Raw genomic sequence first — 18,954 nt, forward strand, 5'->3', positions numbered from 1 at the left:
GCTGTAAAACAAGCAGCTTCCATCTGCAGAGGCCTCCAGTCAGAGTGAAAAACAAGGGACACACAACCTGAGAAAGCATGTCCAGCTTTATTTTTTTTCCTTTTTTTATTTAAATAAGGAGAGTTCTTTCATATGGAAAGAGCTAGTACAATCACATATTTGAAAGGAGAAACAACAGGTACTGAACTGGAGGGGAGGGAGGGTGAGCGTCCAGCACGGCCGGCTGAGTCCACGATGCCATTTCCCATCCGAGTAACGGTTTCCCCACATCACGTATAAACAAGCTGCACAGACCCGTGAGCCATCGTCTGCCCTTTCAAATATCTGGTCTACACGAAAAGACAAGAGGAAGGCCAAAATAAAGCAAAAGGAAACAAAACCAAAACATAATCCTCTCAAAAGCAAAGCAGCAAACCCCCAGATCCTTTTTACTACCCAAGGCATGAGGTCCAAAGTATAGGATCCCCTTTAAACAGTGGAAGAAGGCCGCCTGCACAGAGCTTTTACACGGGGTCCTAAGAATGCTGCTGCCATCTTGGAGGCTACCAAAGGGGCGGAGAAAGGGTGAAAGGCAGGTCTCATGCCCTATGTCACTAGCCAGCTGTGCCGGTGGCTGGGTGAGGAGCATGGCTGTGTAACAGCGTCTGTCTCCAACACCCAGCCACTCCTGCCCAGATGGCCTTCTCATTCAGGTCCGGGCTCACATTCAGAGGGCTGGGGTTTTTTTTGGAAGTCTGCATTTCCCATTCATCACAGAACACAGCAAGGTCGTTTCCAACAGACCCTGTAACCCAGGTTTGCCCTGCAAGAAGTGAGAAGGGACAAAAAAGATATGAGGCAAAGGCAGCCACTTGGCAGAGGGAGGCCCAGCGGTCCTTGGGGAAGGGCCTTTGTCAGAGCTGCTGACACTGCACCGGAGCAGATGCCTGCCTCCTGGTCGCTGAGTGTGTCAGACTTCCTCCCTGACTGTGGGAGGCAGATCCAGAAGACAGGAGGGAACGTCAGTATTTAACATGTCACCCTGATATCACTTAGAAGCAGCTGGAATGACCAGAGCTCTGGACTCAACCTTTTCTGAATGTGTAATAAAGTCTTCCTTTATTCTCCCTTAAGAAAACTAGAGCCAGAGTGTTCTGTGAACTCAATGTGAACGATGTACGGGAAGCTAACAGTTAAGAAACCAGCCCTCAGTGGGTGGACACTGCATTTCAGACACCCTACCCTTGAATTTCACTTCACAGAGTGGTCAGCAGAGGACCAACACTACAAAGTCCCTGGAGGTCAAGCGACAGGCTGTACCATCAATGGTCTGGCCAAAACTGCCAGCATCAGGAGTTGACCGGTGAGAGGATCTTACACTGCCCCTTGGCCACTTCAACAGTAGCAAAGGAGTGCTGGCCTTCTCCTGTTCCCACTGAAGGCCAGGACGCCCTGGCAGAAACTTCTGTATGTATCTGTGATCTGAGAATGGGGGTTTGAAACCAAAATAAGACGCCAAGTCCTATTACCTTGAGATTGGCCCTAAAACCATGTGAAAGGAAGAAAGATATTGCACCTTAAAAAGCTGCACTAAAAACTGCGTTTAATCAGAACACAGAGGGGCTGGGAGGTCGGGAGGCCGAGGCCTGCCCTCTGCCGGAGTCAAATTGAAGATCTGCACTTGGGGGAAGAGCCCACAGCTGAGGTCACAGAGGTGGCAAACGCACCAAACTTCACATGCAATTTCCTGGCCTTTCCTGCACAGAATAATTCAGACATTATATATAAATAGAGCAGTGGAACATTTTACTTCTTTTCACCTAGACCTACAACATCAATACATATAAATAAATTCTAGTGTCTCTTATCTTTATTTGGGGTGGGAGGCAGGGAAGGAGGGAGACAGGGTGAGAGAAGGTTGAGAATGGGTGACCTACTTTTCCTCAAACAGGAAGTACTGTCATTCTGTGGCAGGTTCACCTGAAGGGACATCTTGCATTTTTAACAGCATCCACAACTGTTCTGTTGAATTTTGAAATGAGAAATTTTTTTTGTTCCTTTTGACACATAATGCACATTGGCATTAGGTGAGTGGGTCTGGCATTTGTAAGGTGGACAGGCAGAGGTGGTTGCGTGTGCTCTGGCTGGCCCAGACTCATCAAGGGGCGGCTTGGCAGTGGAGGCAGTGGGCAGGGGTAGAAGACTCATCACAGGAACAGTGACCAGAGACGTGGGGGGTTGGGAGCAGATGAAGGACAGGGCAGGCCAGGGCTGCAGACTCCAGGCAGGCAGCCGTTAGAGAAGGGACAGAAGAGTAAAGATGAAGACAAGCCCAGCCAGTAAGGTCTGGGGATGGATGCAAGGAGGGGAGGTGCCAAGGGCTTGAGGTGGAGCAGTGACTGCTCTTCCCCAGATGCCACCAGGGATGATGTGCAGTGAGCGCTGCTGGCAGGGGAAGGCTGAACCCAACTGCAACAGCAGGGGCCAGGCTCTGCTGGAGATAGCGCAGTACCTCCAGCTCCCGCAGCTGTCACCCACAGGGACACCAAGGGCCAGCTGCACAGGCACATGGCAGCCCTTCCTATGTGGCACACTCTGGGACAGGCAGTGGCTCCTGCAGGTGGATGACTGGTTAGGGACCCTGCATAGCATTTGAGAAACTGAAATTACCCCCTTTACCTTCCTGGGAATGATGGAGTCTGGGCTGATTGGAAAGCAGGAAGCCCAGCATGCAGGGGCCCACATCTTTGGTGAGGGGCAGCTCTCCAGACAGAAGATGCTGTCCTTTTGGGTAGGCTGCCCTGGCTGCTTCAGAACCATGGCCAGCCCCATAGCCCACCTTCACCTTGACCCTGCCTGGCTGGCAGGCTGTAGGATGAGTGACGCTGACACCTGCTGCTTAGCTCGGGCTCCTGCATGCTAACAAGGATCTGCTGCTCGACTGAAGCACAGGGCGAGGAAAAATCCTTATAGCCTCATCTAGGAAACATGCCTTTGCAGACCCCAAGGGACAGCTGTATTATGTGCCTGTGGCTTTAATGACGAGCTGTGTGCGCTGTATGTGGGTGGAGGGACTGGGATCCAGAGAGCGCAGCAGGCTCTGCAAAAGGAGAAAGGGAAGTGACAGGTTGTAGAAGGCGGGGGACAGGATGGTGAGTGGAAGCAGAGCCCGAGGGGGTATGGGGCCTGGGAAGCACAGCACAGACAGGACCCACGGAGCATCGGCTCACGCCATCCCAGCCAATCTGGACAACGACATTGATGACCAAGGTTCACCTCTGGTGCCCAACAGTCATTGTGTCCACTGGCTTCATAAGAGCCCAAGACAGAAATGCCATGTAATTAATTCTTAAGCTAGAATGTCATCGACTCCCGGCCTGGGGCTGGGCCCAGTGGAGATGCTGACCGACCTGCTGCCCCACTCACCTCACCGCCAAAGCGGGAGCTGGCAGTGGAGCACCCAACGATGGCACCTCAGTGACCCCGAAGGCTGACCATGGGGCACATTCTTAAGAGGCATCTCTTAAGGTATCGCAGCGACGCATCAAACAGGACAGAGGTAAGAGGAGACCACTGGGGACAGCAGAGGGGCAGAGAGGACAGTGAGGACTGTATAAAAGTTCAGCTATACAGACATAGCTGGCGTTTTGTTTTCCTTTCCCCTTTGTAAAAACCTTAGCTGCTTTTTAAAACAAAAAGCCTCTGGCTAGAAAGACCCAGCCGCCAGCCACTGCCTGGGGACTGCACCGGCGGGTCTGCACTGCACAGAGGTGACTCACTCCACAGTCACGTGGGGAGGAGGGGCAGAAGGGAGGGAGCCATTGCTCTTTTATGTCAAAGCAAGCAGGTCGGCGCCACGCGTCCACGGTGCGAGCTGGCTGCATGAGCTTCCAGGAGTGGGAGGAGTGGGAGGAGTGGGCAGGAGCAGAGCTCTCAGTCTGGGCCAGGTGCTCGGACGGTGGGTCCGGTGAGGTTCCGAGTAGTGGTGGCCCAGGCTGGGTGGTGGCACTGTCCCCGTCAGGGTGAGGCGAGGCTGTGGCCAGGCACCTTCAGGCTTTACTCTCCTCCACTTTGACTGCCCGAGGCTTGATTGCTCCGGTTCTCTTCATTTGGGGGGCAGCTGAGGGGGCCTCCTGCAGCTTCACGGCTCCCAGGCTGGGCTTCTCATCCACTCGTTTTGCCTTTGGACACATGAATGTGAAAAAGAAAGTGACCACATTGCAGAAGCACCTACTAGACAGCTCCCTCTATTCTTGCTCTTGAGACACAAAGAAAAGCCCCCCAAGTTGTCCATCCCTTGCTGAAGGGCCAGACTTAGAAGTCACTCTCCTAGGACGGATCCCAGCACGTGACTGCCTTCCTCCCACCCCATGGGCACTGAGCGCAGAGACTGGGAGAGGCAGAAGACACAGGGTCCTCCACAAAGAACTTGGTGAGGGTACATCTCAGGGTGGCGCATTCTGGTCCAAGTCTGACCGACAAAACCTTTCCAAATAGTGCACCCCATGCCCCACAGGCCTTGGGGCCCCCAGCACTCCTCGGGGGACTTTGTTCTCCAGATCTTTGTGATTCAGTCAGACCTTCCCCCGGGACTCAGCTGGACCCTGAGATTCCCATTCAGGCTCCACTAGTCTGCAGCTGTGCACAGCAGAGGGTGTCCCGCAGCAACCACCCAGTGGTCTGAACTCTGGGAGAAGGCTTTAGAGCTCGTTCCACAGGATTCCAGCAGTGACCCCCAGGGGAGCCTGAAGGAGGTGGAAAATGACAGCCTTGTCCTCCGACTCCCACCAGCCAGAGATGCTGACTTACTAAAACCCAGGACCGAGGTCCCGAGCTCTGGAGCCCGCGACACTTCAGAGGAGGGAAAGAAGAGGGCCTGTAGGAAGACGCTGAGAGAGCCTCATTAGAACAGAGTGTGACCTGTCTGCGAGCCCACCCAGCAAGACCAGCGAGACACCACTGCTAAAGCTAGCATGCGCACACCCGGCTTCTAGCGCTAATCCGCAGACCTGGCCGGCTCTCCCCAGCGCCGTCACAGCCCAGAGTGCTAGGGCAGTCCACCATCAGGTGTCCCCTCCTCTGAGGAACCAGGAATCCTCCCCTCTCTGCAGGAAAGGAAGGATCCAGATGCCCTCAGAAGGAGAAATGCCTTCGCCAGCTAGGCTGCCCAGCTCTAACCGTGAGGGCACATTCTCCTCATAAAAGGAGCACTCATGGGTTGAACAGTCCCCTCTCCTCCGGCGCTGGGAGGCAGGCCTAAGTGTCCAGCTGCAGGGTCTGGAAAGCCATCTTCTACCTGTTGAACGTAGTGTCCCTGCACAGAGCCCATGTTAACTGCTGATCCAGAGGGCTTCCCACTGGGGCTAGCAGAGCTAGGCCTGAAAAAACCAAAGGCAGGGGTGAGAATACACACGTGTCACCACAGAAATGAGTCCAAGCCTAGCCCAGGGAGAGGAACGAGCAAGGAAGGGCCCTCTGGCCAGAGCACGCACTCGGGCAGCTGGAGCCCTCTCAGATGGAAACCAGACTGGAGACAGCCAAGAATGCAGAAAGGGGGAGGGGTGGTTGTCACCGTCCACCCTGGCACTTCAGGAGATGTACCCAGGAGAGGAGAGGTGGGGCCCAAGCTGATGCTACAGACAGATGGACACTGACCATCTTGTAGAGTTTGGAGGGTCTGGGCCAACATGATGCAGTGTCCCAGACAAAAAAAAAAAAGGTCTATAAACCTAATCCAACCAGAATTGTGCTGAGTTTTTTCTAGTCCTCATTTTGTTGGGGATGAGAGGCACAGTAATGTACAGTGTTCCACTGACCACCAGTGCCAGGGATGTTAATGAGGTTCTGTGGTCAAAGGGCTTAACAGGTGCACAGCACAGGTCAACAGGATGAGGTGGGGCTGCTGAGGCTCTGTGCCCTGGACTCCACCTCTGGTCCAGACAGCCAGGTGTCTGACCACAGTCCCTCTTCTGAAGGGCATGTCTCAGCAGTGCCATTTCCAGAAGACTTTGGGGAGCATGGCTCTATAAAATTATAATAACTCCCCGACCCTCAGTGACCCCTGCAAATACCAAAATTGCAGATGGACAAGTTCCTCACATGCAGCAGTGTGCATACATGTAACACATGCACATCTGCCCACAGACTATTTTTGGTGCTGGTGACTGAACCCAGGGCATTATACAGTGAGCCACACCCCAGGTCCCTCCTGTATACTTTGTCACCTGTAGATTACTTAAAAGTACTCCAACCACTGCCCTGTCTGTGGACACAGAGCACCCACTGAACCAACCCTCCCACGCAAGATGCTGCCCTTCCAACAACCGTGTGCACAGGTTGCCTGTCACTCCAGCTTCTGCCCTGCTCTGTGCTCCTTGGGGACTGCTCTGCAGCCAGATGCTGCTTGCAGGCATGTGGCAGTGAGGGGCCTACAGCCTGTGTGCCCACTTGAGGCTTCCTTCCTCCCCTCCAGGTCATGTTTCTGTTCTGTGTTGGCCTACGTGACAGGTGATGGTAGGAAAACAAGACATACCGACACAAACACGAAGCCAAGACAGCGGGAGGAACAGAAACGAAGATGAGTGAGGAAAAAATTCATGAAATCTCTTTGGAAATGAGGTTGGAAGTGTGGAACGATGAGATGGAGGAAGCCCAGCCTGACACACCGGAGCACCGGGCAGAATGATCACAAGAGAAGGTCCAAGCCGTGGGACCCGCCCCACAGAGCACATGTTGGTGGGGTGACCTCGGGGTGCTAGAGCAGAATGCTGCAGGTCATGTGTGTCTGTCCCACTCTGCGAATACAAGGGAGCTCCAGGAAACCCCTCATGGAACAAGAGTTGGCCATACATGTCTGTGTGGCCCAAGGCCAGAGCTGCCTTCCCAACCCCACATGGGCGAGAGGTGCTTGGCCATGATCCAACAGAGCAGCCTCCAAATTGAGGGGACTGGGACAATCAATGGAGGCAGAGACAGATGCCGAGGAGGCGAAAAGCAGGCACCAGTTTGTAGACTACAGGGGAGGGCCGTGCGACCCCACAATCAAGTGTCTTGTGGCAGGGGAAGAGGGAGAATGCAGTTGGGAGAGGCCCTGGGAAGGGCTGTTCCTTTCCTAGCCTTCCAGAAAACACCCAGTCCAGATCCTCATTCTGATGACTAAAATGCAGTCTCCCCATTCCCCATGGTTAACAAGTACGTCCTGGGGACTTGGAGGACCAGGCCTCAGTGCTCTTGCACTGCTCTCCCTGGGCTCACAGCCTCTTCAGAGCCACTGGGTCACGTCTACAGCATCCTAGGCTACTCAGTCCCCAGCCCCCAGGGCATGTCTTTACCTGTAGGTCTGTGGTGACGATACGGAGCCTCCTGTGGGAACATTCTGTTTACTGTCGGCAAAGTGGAAGCCTTTCAGCTCCATCTGAGAGGACTAGAGAGGCCAAGAAGCAACAAGCTGTCATTTGATGACCACAGAGACAGCCTGGCCCTTGGTGAACCCCCTGGGCGGAGCTAGCGAGGGTCATGAGATTTCCAGCAGTGCCCTGTAGGGAATCTGCAGCCCCTCCATTCTAATCCAGGCCCAAAGAGGGTTTCTTCTCAGGGGGAGGGACATTTCAACATCTTTCAAAAGAGGGTCAGGAGAGCTACTTGTGCACAACCTGAGGAGACCAGCCATCCATACCAGGAGCATCACTCAGGTATCATCCCAGCAGAGCCAGAGCAGGACAGGCAGTGAGGAACAGAGACTCCTAACCCTTGACCCTGGACACACTCAGTCAGAATCTCTAGTTCTTGTATCTGCTGTGGCTCCACCGGAGGGTCCTCAGGCATTCAACTGGGGCATTCATTGGTCGCGTGAATGTTCTTTCCTGTCTTGCCAGTCTCAAACATGCCAAGCTTATTTTTATTAGTGGCTTACACATAAACGAAGGAGTTCCTGATGTTTAGAATTCAAACACTTCATGGCACAGGAAAACTTGTCTAGGGAGACCCAGAGACCCAGAGTCTGCACCCCAATCCTCTAGCACTTCCCACCCCAGTGGTCCTCAGCTAACTGGGAAGGGCTAACCAAATCCCTTTCCCCAGGATCACAGGTGGAGGAAGTACACCTTTACCTCTCTGCTGGTGTTCAAGACTGGTGGCTGGGACCCAGGTGGAGGAATCCTTCGGGGGGCCCCGACAGAGAGGCTCTGCCCTGGTGGCAGCTGGATGGACTGTGGCAGGATCAGTGGTTGCTGCCCGGAGCCATACCGAGGCAGTGGCATGGTCAGCTGTTGGGCAACAGGTCACAAAAAGGAACAGACATGGGGTAAGCACGTGTGCAGACTGTGCTTATCAATGATGCTTGTGTGTCTCCTCTGTTCCTGAGCAAAGGGCTATGCGTACCTTCAGTCCTCACTCAATATAAGGTGTGGGGGAGCCACAGGGCACCCTCAAACATGGCAGGGGCAGGACAGGGCAGTGTAGAGGTACATTGGACATGGCTGCCAGCGGCTGAGCACACAGCAGAGGCAGCAGGACCTATGTGCATGTACCAGCTGTGTGTGTGCACATGTTCCAGAGAGGGGTGGGAAGAAGATGAGTGGGGACATCGGGAAGGTTGCTTAGGGAGCAAGGCCAAGCATGCCCCGGAGGTGAGGGCTGCCCAGCAAGTGAAGCTTTCTCTGTGTGGCACCTTGTCTACAGCATTGATGCTGGTAGAAAGCAAGACCTAGAGGGGTGGTCTGGAAACTCCCAGGGCAGGAGGACGGGGTGGCCCACATTTTGCCTCTCAGTCACTGTTCTCTTCATCTCCCTGCTGTTGAGTCCACAGTGGAGGGTCAGAAGGATCTATTGGAATTACATCACTGAGGCTTGTGGCGCCACAGCCTTGAGCGCCAAGCTCCTGCTTGGAGCACAGCAGGTGAGGACAATTGGACAGCTTCAGGACACTGCCTTGGTGTCGTGCGATCTGACTGTGTACTTGAAGAACTGTCCTGCTGCTGCATGAACACCTGGCCAGAAGGCCTAGAGGGCAGAAGCTGGCAGTGCAAGAAGAGCTCCCTCAGAGCCTACGGAGTATGGGGTCGGGGTTAATGAACGGGTGGAAACTGAATTCTTCCTAAAGACAGAGCCATCAGGACCTGCTGGATCAAGGGGTCAGCAGGGGTGGCAGGAACAAGTATGGTGGAAAGTGGACCACCAGCAGGACAGGGAGGAAGTTCCTGTCTGGCCATGGTAAGTGGGACATGGCAGAGACATGAAAGCAGAGGTGCCGGCCAGGCACTGCATATGAAATTCCAGTCTGTGGGTGACTCTGGGGCAAAGAAATGAATGATAAAGTGACCAGCACATGGACTCAGAGCCATGGGACCAGAAAGTGGCCCAGAGACAGGGCCCATGGGCATGCCCAGTGTTACAGACTTGGGTGGTGTGAGCAAAGGAGAGGCAAGAAAGGGTTTGAGGAGGCAGAAGGAACACCAGGCACCCTGAGGCCTGACTGCAGAATGTGATTTGAGGGACAGTGTGACCACTGGGTAAAATGCCGTGATGGGATGACCAGGGACTGGGGATGGAACTCAGTGATAGAGCTCCAGAATGCACAAGGTGCAGGGGACTTGTAAGAGTGGCCATGAGTGGGAGAGTGAGGCCTCTCTCACGTTCCAGTGGCATATAGGCAGGGAGATGTGGCCATGGGCTGTCACTGTCCTGTTTCCTTGGTGACACAGAAAGCAAGGCCACAGTGGGTAGGAAGCAACAAGGAAAAAATAGTGAATCTGAAATGGCTGCTAGCAGCGTGGTGGCCCCCAGGAGACAGCTCGAGTGCAGAGTGCCAAGCAGCTCCGAGGGCCTGCCAGGGGGGAGGAAGTGAAGAGGAGGGAGGGAGGTGAAGGACTTGCAGCTGGATCACTGGAGGGGCAGAGGCAGAAAGGTCAGCGGTGACAGCTGCTCGGGAGCCTTGCACTTGAGGTCAGGGAAGATACACAGCTACGGTAATGCCCAAGTCTGGATGCGAGTATGGACAAACAGATGCCGCAGTGGACAGGACAGACTGCAAAGCCAGGGCCACAGGAAGGGAGAGGCCCTCCCAGGTGCCGGGCACTGCCCAGAGGTCCGGGGAGAAGACCTCCACTCTCGTATGGGATTTGGTAATGGGAAGCTTGCGCGTGGAGGCTGAGCAGGGCACATTCTAGGGTGGGGCTTCAAGGAGCAGGTAGGGGCAAAGAGGCTGCTTCCCGATTTCCACGTCAGAGCACGGGGATGGGGAGAGGAAGCAGTGCTCTCAGGATAGCTGGGTCTCAGAATAAAATGGCAATGGGACCGCTCAGAAGAGGCCACGTTCTAGCCGCTGAGGACTGTCACAAGTCAGCACACACGGAGGCAGTTAGGAAGGTAGGGGAATGTCGTAAAAGAAGGAGACCTAGTGCCTGGGAAAGTGTGCAAAAGCCAGAAGATGCCAGGGAGCGAGTGAACTGACCTGTGGCAACTGGGAATCCAACATCTGGGAGGCACCCAGTCCAGCAGCCTGGCCGAGCTGGCCCTCGTAGACCAGGGCCTGGTTTCCATTCAGGGGCTGGTAGGGTGAGCCGGACTGGGGCTTCACCATCTCTAAAGGCTGCATGCCTGGGAATGCTGAGTATGGAGCCTTCAAGGCCGTGCCCCCAGAGAGGATCATGGTGCTGGGTGGTGACAGGCTGGGGTGCATGTACACCTGAGACCTGCAAAAGCCAGAAGATGCCAGGATCAGTGGATGAACACACCAGGGGGTCACCAACGTAGGCAAGCCCCAGCATCCCCAGCACCCACTGAAGCACAGATCCTACTCCTCCAGCAATTCAGGTCCAGGTGGGCCTGATGCTAATGGTCTAAGGGCCACTGTGAGCATTACTGGGTTACACAGACACGTCAAGGCTGTTCCAGGCCAGAAACACCTAATAACACCCAAAACACAAGGTAACAGGCTTAGTGAGGAAGCAGGAGGCAGGATGAGAAGGAAAGGGAACACGAGGCCCACAGCCCCCTAGAGCACAGTGCTGGCCTGCAAAGGGACCAAGAGCATCCCCTCTGCCTCCCAAGCCCAAAGCAGAGGACACCTATAGTCACAGAGCAAAGGAATGGGACAGTCTGAAGCCCAGGCTAGGAGTAGTCTACATGTGAGCTTACCTGAAGGGCTGCAAAGAACTGAAGATCTCCTGAGACTGGGAGACGGGAAGCCCGCCCCGCAGTCCAAGCTGAGCCTGAGCCTGCAGAGACGTGTGCAGAGAGATGGGGATTTGCTGGGCAGCGGCAGCCTGTGAACAGGAGCCAGGTAGTAACCACCAATGCCCTCCAAAGTGGCACCCCTGCTCACACCCTGGCCCCTCCACCCTGCCCTAAATGCACCTGCCCTAAACACCCTGCCTGCCTCCCCTGCTCCTAGGGAAAAACCAAAAGCAAAAACCTGGTAGTGAAGGCAAGCCACGGTCTACCTCTGCACTGGCAGTTTGTAACAGCAACAGAAACAAACCCTAGCTATGTGTACTCATGGAGGACAGCTGCAGAAACAAGGCCAGGCGAGAGAAGGACACATGCAGTGTGATCCAGTTATGGAAAGACCAACCCACACTTCACTAGAGAACTAGGCATACGTTTCAAGGAAGAGTTGAAGACTAGCCACATGGGCTGGGGCTATCTGAAGGCCCAGCACCAGCTTTCAGAGGGAGACTCCAAAATCACTCCCTTTACAGCACAGAAAATATATCAATCCTGCACAAAACCAAATATCTGCCTGTTCCAAAACTACCTCCTCCAATATCTCCATGGCTGGGGACCTAGGTTCTGCCCTTAGCTAATTCCCAGCTAGGACTAAGGGAGGAGGACTGCGGGAAGGAACGTCAAGCAAGGCTGGAGCATTTACTTGGTCCTCCTCATCCAACAAATTCTCTAGGTGTCATGATGTGCCAGGTGCTAGGCATCACACAGGGGACACAGGAAACGGGACAACAAGGAAGTGAATGCAGCAGTGGCTGTCCTGGTACTGCACCTCCCTGTCCAGCCGCCTGTCCTGCCATCCTCACCTGCTGGTAACTCTGCTGCTGAGGTATGGTTTGAGGAACCAGCCGGGGCTGACTTGCAAACACATGACCGTCCAAGTACAGAGGCGGGAGGTGGTTGCCTGGAAACAGAATCCAGAGGAGGAGAGAATGATCAAGTCTCCCGTTGCCGAGTGTCCTTTAGGGAGACACTGCACATGTCCCGCTTCCCAGCAGACTCTGAGAGTGAGGGTGTGAGCAGGTGGAGGCTGCTCCCTTCTGTGCTGCAGCACACACCTGGGGGCTCAGCAGCAGGACCTGAGCAGGGCAGTGGGCTGTGGCCCACCTTTTACAACCATCACCCACCAACTGCTGCAGACCCTTGGGAGGGCTGTTGAATACAGCTGCCCTGGTCTCTCAGTCACTGTCCTCTTCATCCTCCTGCTATCGAGTCCACAGTGGAGGGTCAGAAGGATCTATTGGAATTACATCACTGAGACATTGGCAGCTGGTTCCTCAAAATCCCCACTGTTCTCCCTTGGGGCCACAACACAGTGACAAGGATGGCGATAGTAAAGATAAAAACAGCTACCACCGATGGAGGGCTCAGCTGGTACCAAGCACCTTCCAGAGATGCCCTTGCTTCATGGGCATGGCTACTCTCTGGAGCGTCATCACCAGCCCACTCTACAGAGGGACAAGCTGTGGCCCAGGGAGGTGCGCTGCTCTGCTGCTCCCTGGCAGAGGTGGCACAGCAGGCATTGGACTGGGATGTGCTCGGGGCTATTCATCCAGCGCTTTGCTTAATCATGAATGGAGAAGGCTTCTGAGCCTGGCTCAGGGGACATAATACCTGGCATCGAAGCAGAAGGGGCTACAGAGGCCACAGGCATGGGTGGCATGGATACTCCACCAAAGGAGCTGTAGTTGACCCCGCTGGAGGCGCCCACCGAGGACGGAGGCTGGATGCCCGAGCTAGCACCCCCTGGAGAGCTCTGCTCTGGCAAACTGGGGGAGTTTTCCCAAGCCTTCCGTGCAGACTCCATCTTTGAAAGCAAGGGGAGGGAAGGGGCGCAAATTACTACCAGGGACAGCAGGGGACAATGGCAATCTAAGCCACAGGGTGCAAGGGCTCCTCCCTCCTCCCAGTGCAGGGATGGTGTTACCTTCAGTGTGAGATCAGCAGTGGGGAAGGACATTGGGGAGAGGCCAATGGCCCTCTGGATATGATGATCTCGCCGGAGGATGGGAATGCTCTGTGTCAACCCTGCCTGGAGATGGGAAAAAAGGAGACCATGGAACAAGGAGCTGAGGAAGCGAGGTAGCCAGTAGTCTTCAGGTTTGGCCACATGTGCCCGAGACCACGGCCTATCTCCCTGAGACGTCATTTCCTCAAAAACAATCTGTAGAGAGTCCCCTCCACACCCATGTTCCACGGAGCCCTTGACATAAGATAGCTGTATCCCAGCAAGAGAAAAAATGGACTGCCTACCAGTAGGCAAGTATACGTGCCACCTGGACTGGAGATGCCTAAGTCAGGACAGGGAAAGGCTGTGCCTGTCACAGAGCCCCTCAGGAAATGGAGAAGCATGTCCCTGTTAATATAGGCTAAAGCCTCCGGTAGAGCACAGTGTCCCATATCATAGCAATCTGGGAAAGCTCAAAGTATTAAACTCCGGTTAGCTTAGCAGTTCAAACCCATGTAACCACAGAACATTTTTGGTCCATGTCTGCCAACGTTCTGCAGCACTGATCTCCCTTGAAACCTGGGGATGCTGCCCCTGCTTTACCTCCATTCCCCCACTGGCTACTAAAAGATGGTCTGCACCAGTCTTGGACACATCTGGCACACAGGAAGATGGGATCTAAAGAAAGCCAGATTACCTGGAACTTAGGAATGACATTGCTCCTACTGGCAAGCCACAATACAGAGGCACTGTAAAGAGAGTGGACTCCAGGCCAAGTGATCATGTGCCTGTGGCCTACACAGTGGCTCAACACTGGGGCTGGAAGAGAAGCAGAGACTTACATTGCTAGCCAAGGCATCCTGAAGTTTGACCACTGCATTCCCTGCAGGACTAGAGGCAGAACCAGGTGGCAAGCTGAAATCAGAGTCCTGGAAAAAAAATGGCACATGGCTACTGAACTCGTTCTGGCTTGCCCTACTCCAGAGGCACACATGAATGCAATCCAGTTTTGGTGACTCAAAACACCCACTAAGCAGCATTCACCAGAGCCATACAAGAACAAGATGACCACACTGGAGAAAGGGAGCCACCCTGACTCCTCTCCCTGTCCACTGGCTGACCTCGGAGGCCTGGTTGGTGTCAGTAAAGCCATCTATGTGGCAAGTCAAGAGCCCCTGCCTCCTCCTTGACTCCATACCAGCATTCTTCCCAGTGCAGTGCTGTTCCGCTTCCATCGTCCTGCTTTCTAGGGAACAGCCCTAAGCCCCCACTTTCCAAGTACCAAGAAAAAAAAGTCAAATCAAGTCTCACTTTTGGACTGACTCCAAATTCAATGGGTGGCACAGGCAGCACGGAGTCCACGTGGATCTCTACCCCATTAACAGGTGGGACGACTGTCCCTTGCAGCCGCTCAGTCCCCTCTGAGCCCTTTCTGTTTTTCAGAGAACGTTCATTGCCGATGGGTCCTGGTCTGTGCTCCTTGCTCTGTCCTGAGCCTTGTTCTGAGTCCTTGATGGGAGAGCAGAAAGGCTGAGATATACAATCTTTACCTTCCCCGTGCCCGGGTGTCAGGGAAGACATGACAACGGCTCCTTTCACCCAGGACCTGGCCACCATGAAGGGGACTTCCAGGTTACCTTTTGCTCAGATTGCTTCTGAGCCTGCTCCTTGTGGCTGTCGGCCTTGGATTCTGCCAGGCCAGGACCGCTCATGTCCTCTGGCTTCAGAGTACCATACGGGGAGCTGCGTTGTGAGGAGGTGGCAGACGACTCCCGAGACTCTGCACTCAAGTCAACACCGCTGTCTCCCTGGCTGCTCTTAAAACCCTGCTGTACAGAGCACACAAGGATTAGAATCTGTCCCCAAACTCCAAAACACGAGTGTCCAGAAGGGAAGCTTGCATGTGGCACTGACACACCTCCCCAGCCACCTGCCCTCTCAAGTCCAGTCCTGATCTTGGCCCTGACCTGCTCCAGTGCTCCATGAAACACATGCAGCCACATGAAGGCGCCAGCCCTGCCAAGCTCATGACCACCACATGATGCATGGTCCTCGGCGACACTGCCAAGGTCATTTCAGACTGGCGACCACCAAGACCAGCTCAGGAGGCCCTTGCTCTGGATCCCTACCCGGGGGCACGGGCTGGTTACCCCTTCTTCTCTGTTCATGCAGGCACCACACACAGACCAGAGACCGAGGCCGAAGAGCAAGCTAGAGACTCCACGCAGTTCACGGACAGGGCAGAGCTCGGGTCAGGCACAGGGCACACGCACCTCGGTGGAGCTGGGCTCAGTGCTGCTGAAGGCAGAGACGGCTTTCCTCCAGGAGTCACTGGCTGCGGCCTGCACAGGGAGGGCTGCCACAAGGAGGGGGACACAAAGTCAGGGCATCAGAGAGGGACAAACAGTCTGGAAGACATGGGTATGTGGCTCTGAAATCAGAGTTCACAGAAATCCAGTTCCCGGAACTGCCTTCGGCACCCACCCCACCCCAGCTGACCAGTGTGTCACACCCATCCAACCATAGTGCCTAGTAGGACACACCCACCTGTACCCCAGCACTGTGACACATCCACCCCACCCCAGCACCTGGTAGGACACACCCACTGGCACCCCAGCACTCAGTGTGACACCCATTCCACCCCAGTGCCCAGTTGGACACACCCACCTACACCCCAGCACCCAGTATGACAGACCCACCCCACCCCAGTGCCTGGTCTGACACACAGAAGCAGCTGCATGCCAGTCTCCCAGTACCGTCTGAGGCTAGCAAATGTGCTTCTTGGGGTTTCACTGACTGTTTTTTCAAAATCACACCTGTTTGAATTCTCCAGCACTACTTCTACATTGGCATGTTTCTGAATTTGGTAGTGTCTATAAAATCTTTAAACAGTCAGGACCGATATTACTCAGATTGTACTGGCTCACAGGCCCTTCTGCAGACCTGACAAGTGCCACAGACACTGATACACAAGAACATGACAATCTATTCTAAGGTCCAGGGTCCTCTGAGCTGCCCATGGACCCCTGGTCCAACCAACTGATGAGATGTTATGGAACTCTGGAGAAGACACCTCATGGGAGGCGGCAGCTCTCTTGCCTAGGGAAGGCTGCCCAGGCCATCTGGTCAGTGGGTATTACACGGATATGGTAATAACTATCATTCATCCATGGTACTAAACCTGACACTATCAATGCTTAGTAAAAGATAGTTCTTGCTTTCAATCAGACCTGAACACCAACTAATGTTATCCTTCAATGTGTTGGCACCAAGATTTTACCTGGAACTTAAGGACAGATTGTGTAGTGACAATGAGAGAATCAAAGTGTAGAACCTAGTATCCTGAGTGCGTCAGGGGGCTGTGGTCCAGCTGCCTCTCTCTGCAAACCTTTGCATAAAAATAAGCTGGATGCCTGCAATGTCAGTGCCCAGTGAGGCTGAGGCAGGAGGATCACAGCTTAGCAAAAGCCCGTCTCAAAATTAAGGGCTGGGAGTGTAGCTCAGTGATATGGCACCCTTGGGTGCAATTCCATACACACACACACAAAAAAAGGTAAAAAGTTACTGGAATACAAACATTTTTAGGGAAACACATTCTGTGGTCTCAAGTCTGCCTTTCCATGAGAGCGCTGGGAGGTGCTCTCGGGGTTTCCATTCTGTTGGGGAGGACACACTCCTCTCCACAGGGAAGAATGAAGGGTGATTAGACCTGACGAAGAAGCCCAACCCACATTCCTGAGGGCCAGCTGGTGGGATGTCCTGCTCCGGGCTGCTGGGAATGTGGAACACTCTGCTCTTCCCCACACACAGGCAAGTGAAATTTTGCCCAACTGGGAGCTGCCGAAGCAAGCAGTGCTAGGCTGGCCATCAACACTGGCTCAGCAGAGGAGCCCAGGAGAGAGCCCAGCGCGAGTGAGGCCCCACCTACACTCACAGCTCAAAAGCAAGGCACAGGAGGAAGAGGCAGGCTCCATGCTCTCACCTTGGCTGCTGCTCTCCCAGATCTCAGTGCCCAGGCTGCTGCCAGGCACGGCCACATCGCCCTGTTCCAGGCACAAGTTGTTCTGTTTTTTAGCAAACCGAGGGGGAATACGAGAGGAAAGGCCTCGACTTTTCACAGGCACCTAAGGGGAAAAGAGAGTGATGTAGTCTACCCTGGAAGGTCCTAAGAATGACAAGCTCTCCTAGGAAAAGGATCCCAGTGCCAACCAAACCACTGAAATTGCTCAAGATGCCGGCCACTGAGCACACTGGCAGGTCAGCCAAACCCCCAGGAGCCGAGTGGCGGTATGCAAACCTCCCGTGTGGCACAGGGCTCCTGATCTCATGGCTTGAGGGAAGAGGACTCTCACCCACCCAGGCGGGGACCCTGTGGAAGGAGGAGTCCTGGCGGCCAATAGGTATGACCCCACGTGTAAGCTTTGAGCCTTGAGGATTCAGCCTCTCTGTGACCCAGATTCCCCTCTGTGAAATGGTGAGGGCCCTCACTTGCTCCCGCGGGCTGCATGGCAGGCACTGGGAGCAATGCAAGCCTTGCAGCGAATTCTCCCCTCTTCCCTGGGCTCCCCAGCCCCACGCCCAGCCTGCGCCTGCTCACCTGCGCAGCCTGCTCCTTCTTTCTCCTCTCCTCCTCCAGGAGCCGGCGCTGCTTCTTGGTCAGCACTTCAATGAAGCCTTCGCCCACCATGGAGCCCACCTCACTCTCCTCCCCAGGGCCAGACGCACAGTTTTCAATGATGGCACCTGAACCAAGAGAAGTTGCGGTTTCTATGAATCACCCAACTCTACTGTACCGGATATCTGAGGACAGGCTTGGCTCAGAAAGTTGGGCAGCATCTGGCTGGACGCTACCAAGGAGCTCCAGCATCCACCACAGCTATGGAGACCTGGCCATGGCCACACATCCCACCCTAACCCCTGCAGTCTCACCCAGGGCAGCTTGAGCAGCACCATGGTGAGAAGGACACAATCTTTGGGGATGAGGCTCTTACAGCCAGCTTCGCTCCTACCAGCTGGTGGACTTGGAATCTCCCTGAACCATTGGGCATCGGGCTTCCCAGCGAGGCAGTGTGCAGCGCGGGTGGCAAGAAACTGTACTGCTCACCACCACAGCCAAGAACTCAGCCTGGTGCCTGTTCAAGGCAGTTCTCGGAAGCTGACGGTCACTTGGAAGGGCTAATTCTCCCCTTAGAAGAATTATGTGTTCCCACCCAAAGACTACCGAGGCCCTGGATCCACCTGGATCTGGGGTCTTCTGGAAGGATGGGAGGTGCCTAGACTCACTTCCATAGCTCAGGTCAAACTGCTTCCGGGCCTCCTCCTGCTCGCCAGCCCTCTGAACAGCCAGCACGGACTCCTTCTCTGCCTTCTTACTGGTGGCTTCTGGACTGTCAGCGTTGGCGTGTGTGGCCCGCTCTAGGGTGTAAGGCGAGTGGCCATTCCCACTGCTGCAGCCAAGGCCTCCAGGCAGGGCCTCATCCGGGGACCTATAAAGCAAAAAAGATCTGTAAAGTCAGAGACGCCCAAAGGCTAGCAAAAGAGAAAGAAAAAACCCACAAGTGCATGCAGCCTGCACGCACACAGTAGCCTGGCCCAGGTCAGTTCCTTCTTCTAGGCCGCATAAACAGTAGCCTCGTGGACCGACACCTACTCCAAGAAGAGCCCAGCCCACACTGCTTGGGCAGAGCCCTGGGCAGGAAAGAGCTGCCCTCACCACCCCCCTCCATGCTCTCTTCTCTCCCACGGCCTGCTGCCTTCAGCACGCGCAGAGGGAGAGAGGGAAGGTGGGGCACACTTCAGACAGG

The 18,954-nt window shown here is 54.7% G+C and overlaps 1 protein-coding gene across 17 annotated transcripts in view; it reads right to left on the reverse strand.

Moving 5' to 3' along the window:
- Positions 1–53: 53 nt before the first annotated feature.
- PRRC2B (proline rich coiled-coil 2B) overlaps positions 54–18,954 on the reverse strand; it is an 85,934-nt gene continuing 67,033 nt past the window's right edge. For 9 of the 17 annotated variants that reach the window (XM_081280004.1, XM_081280009.1, XM_081280006.1 and 6 more), the window contains exons 17-32: positions 18,434–18,636; positions 17,748–17,893; positions 17,133–17,274; positions 15,424–15,506; positions 14,788–14,979; positions 14,462–14,659; positions 13,993–14,079; positions 13,130–13,234; positions 12,817–13,009; positions 12,009–12,106; positions 11,116–11,243; positions 10,430–10,670; positions 8,088–8,243; positions 7,311–7,402; positions 5,276–5,357; positions 54–4,160 (exon numbers count right to left, since the gene is read on the reverse strand). In XM_081280004.1, coding sequence (XP_081136130.1) covers positions 4,029–4,160; positions 5,276–5,357; positions 7,311–7,402; positions 8,088–8,243; positions 10,430–10,670; positions 11,116–11,243; positions 12,009–12,106; positions 12,817–13,009; positions 13,130–13,234; positions 13,993–14,079; positions 14,462–14,659; positions 14,788–14,979; positions 15,424–15,506; positions 17,133–17,274; positions 17,748–17,893; positions 18,434–18,636 — 2,278 coding nt within the window. In that variant the 3' untranslated portion in view covers positions 54–4,028. The remainder of the gene's footprint in view (positions 4,161–5,275; positions 5,358–7,310; positions 7,403–8,087; positions 8,244–10,429; positions 10,671–11,115; positions 11,244–12,008; positions 12,107–12,816; positions 13,010–13,129; positions 13,235–13,992; positions 14,080–14,461; positions 14,660–14,787; positions 14,980–15,423; positions 15,507–17,132; positions 17,275–17,747; positions 17,894–18,433; positions 18,637–18,954) is intronic. The other 8 variants (XM_081279999.1, XM_081280008.1, XM_081280007.1 and 5 more) reach the window with 3 other exon arrangements.

Source organism: Spermophilus citellus, assembly GCF_964194105.1.
Source record: "Spermophilus citellus genome assembly, chromosome: 2".
NCBI lineage: Eukaryota > Metazoa > Chordata > Mammalia > Rodentia > Sciuridae > Spermophilus > Spermophilus citellus.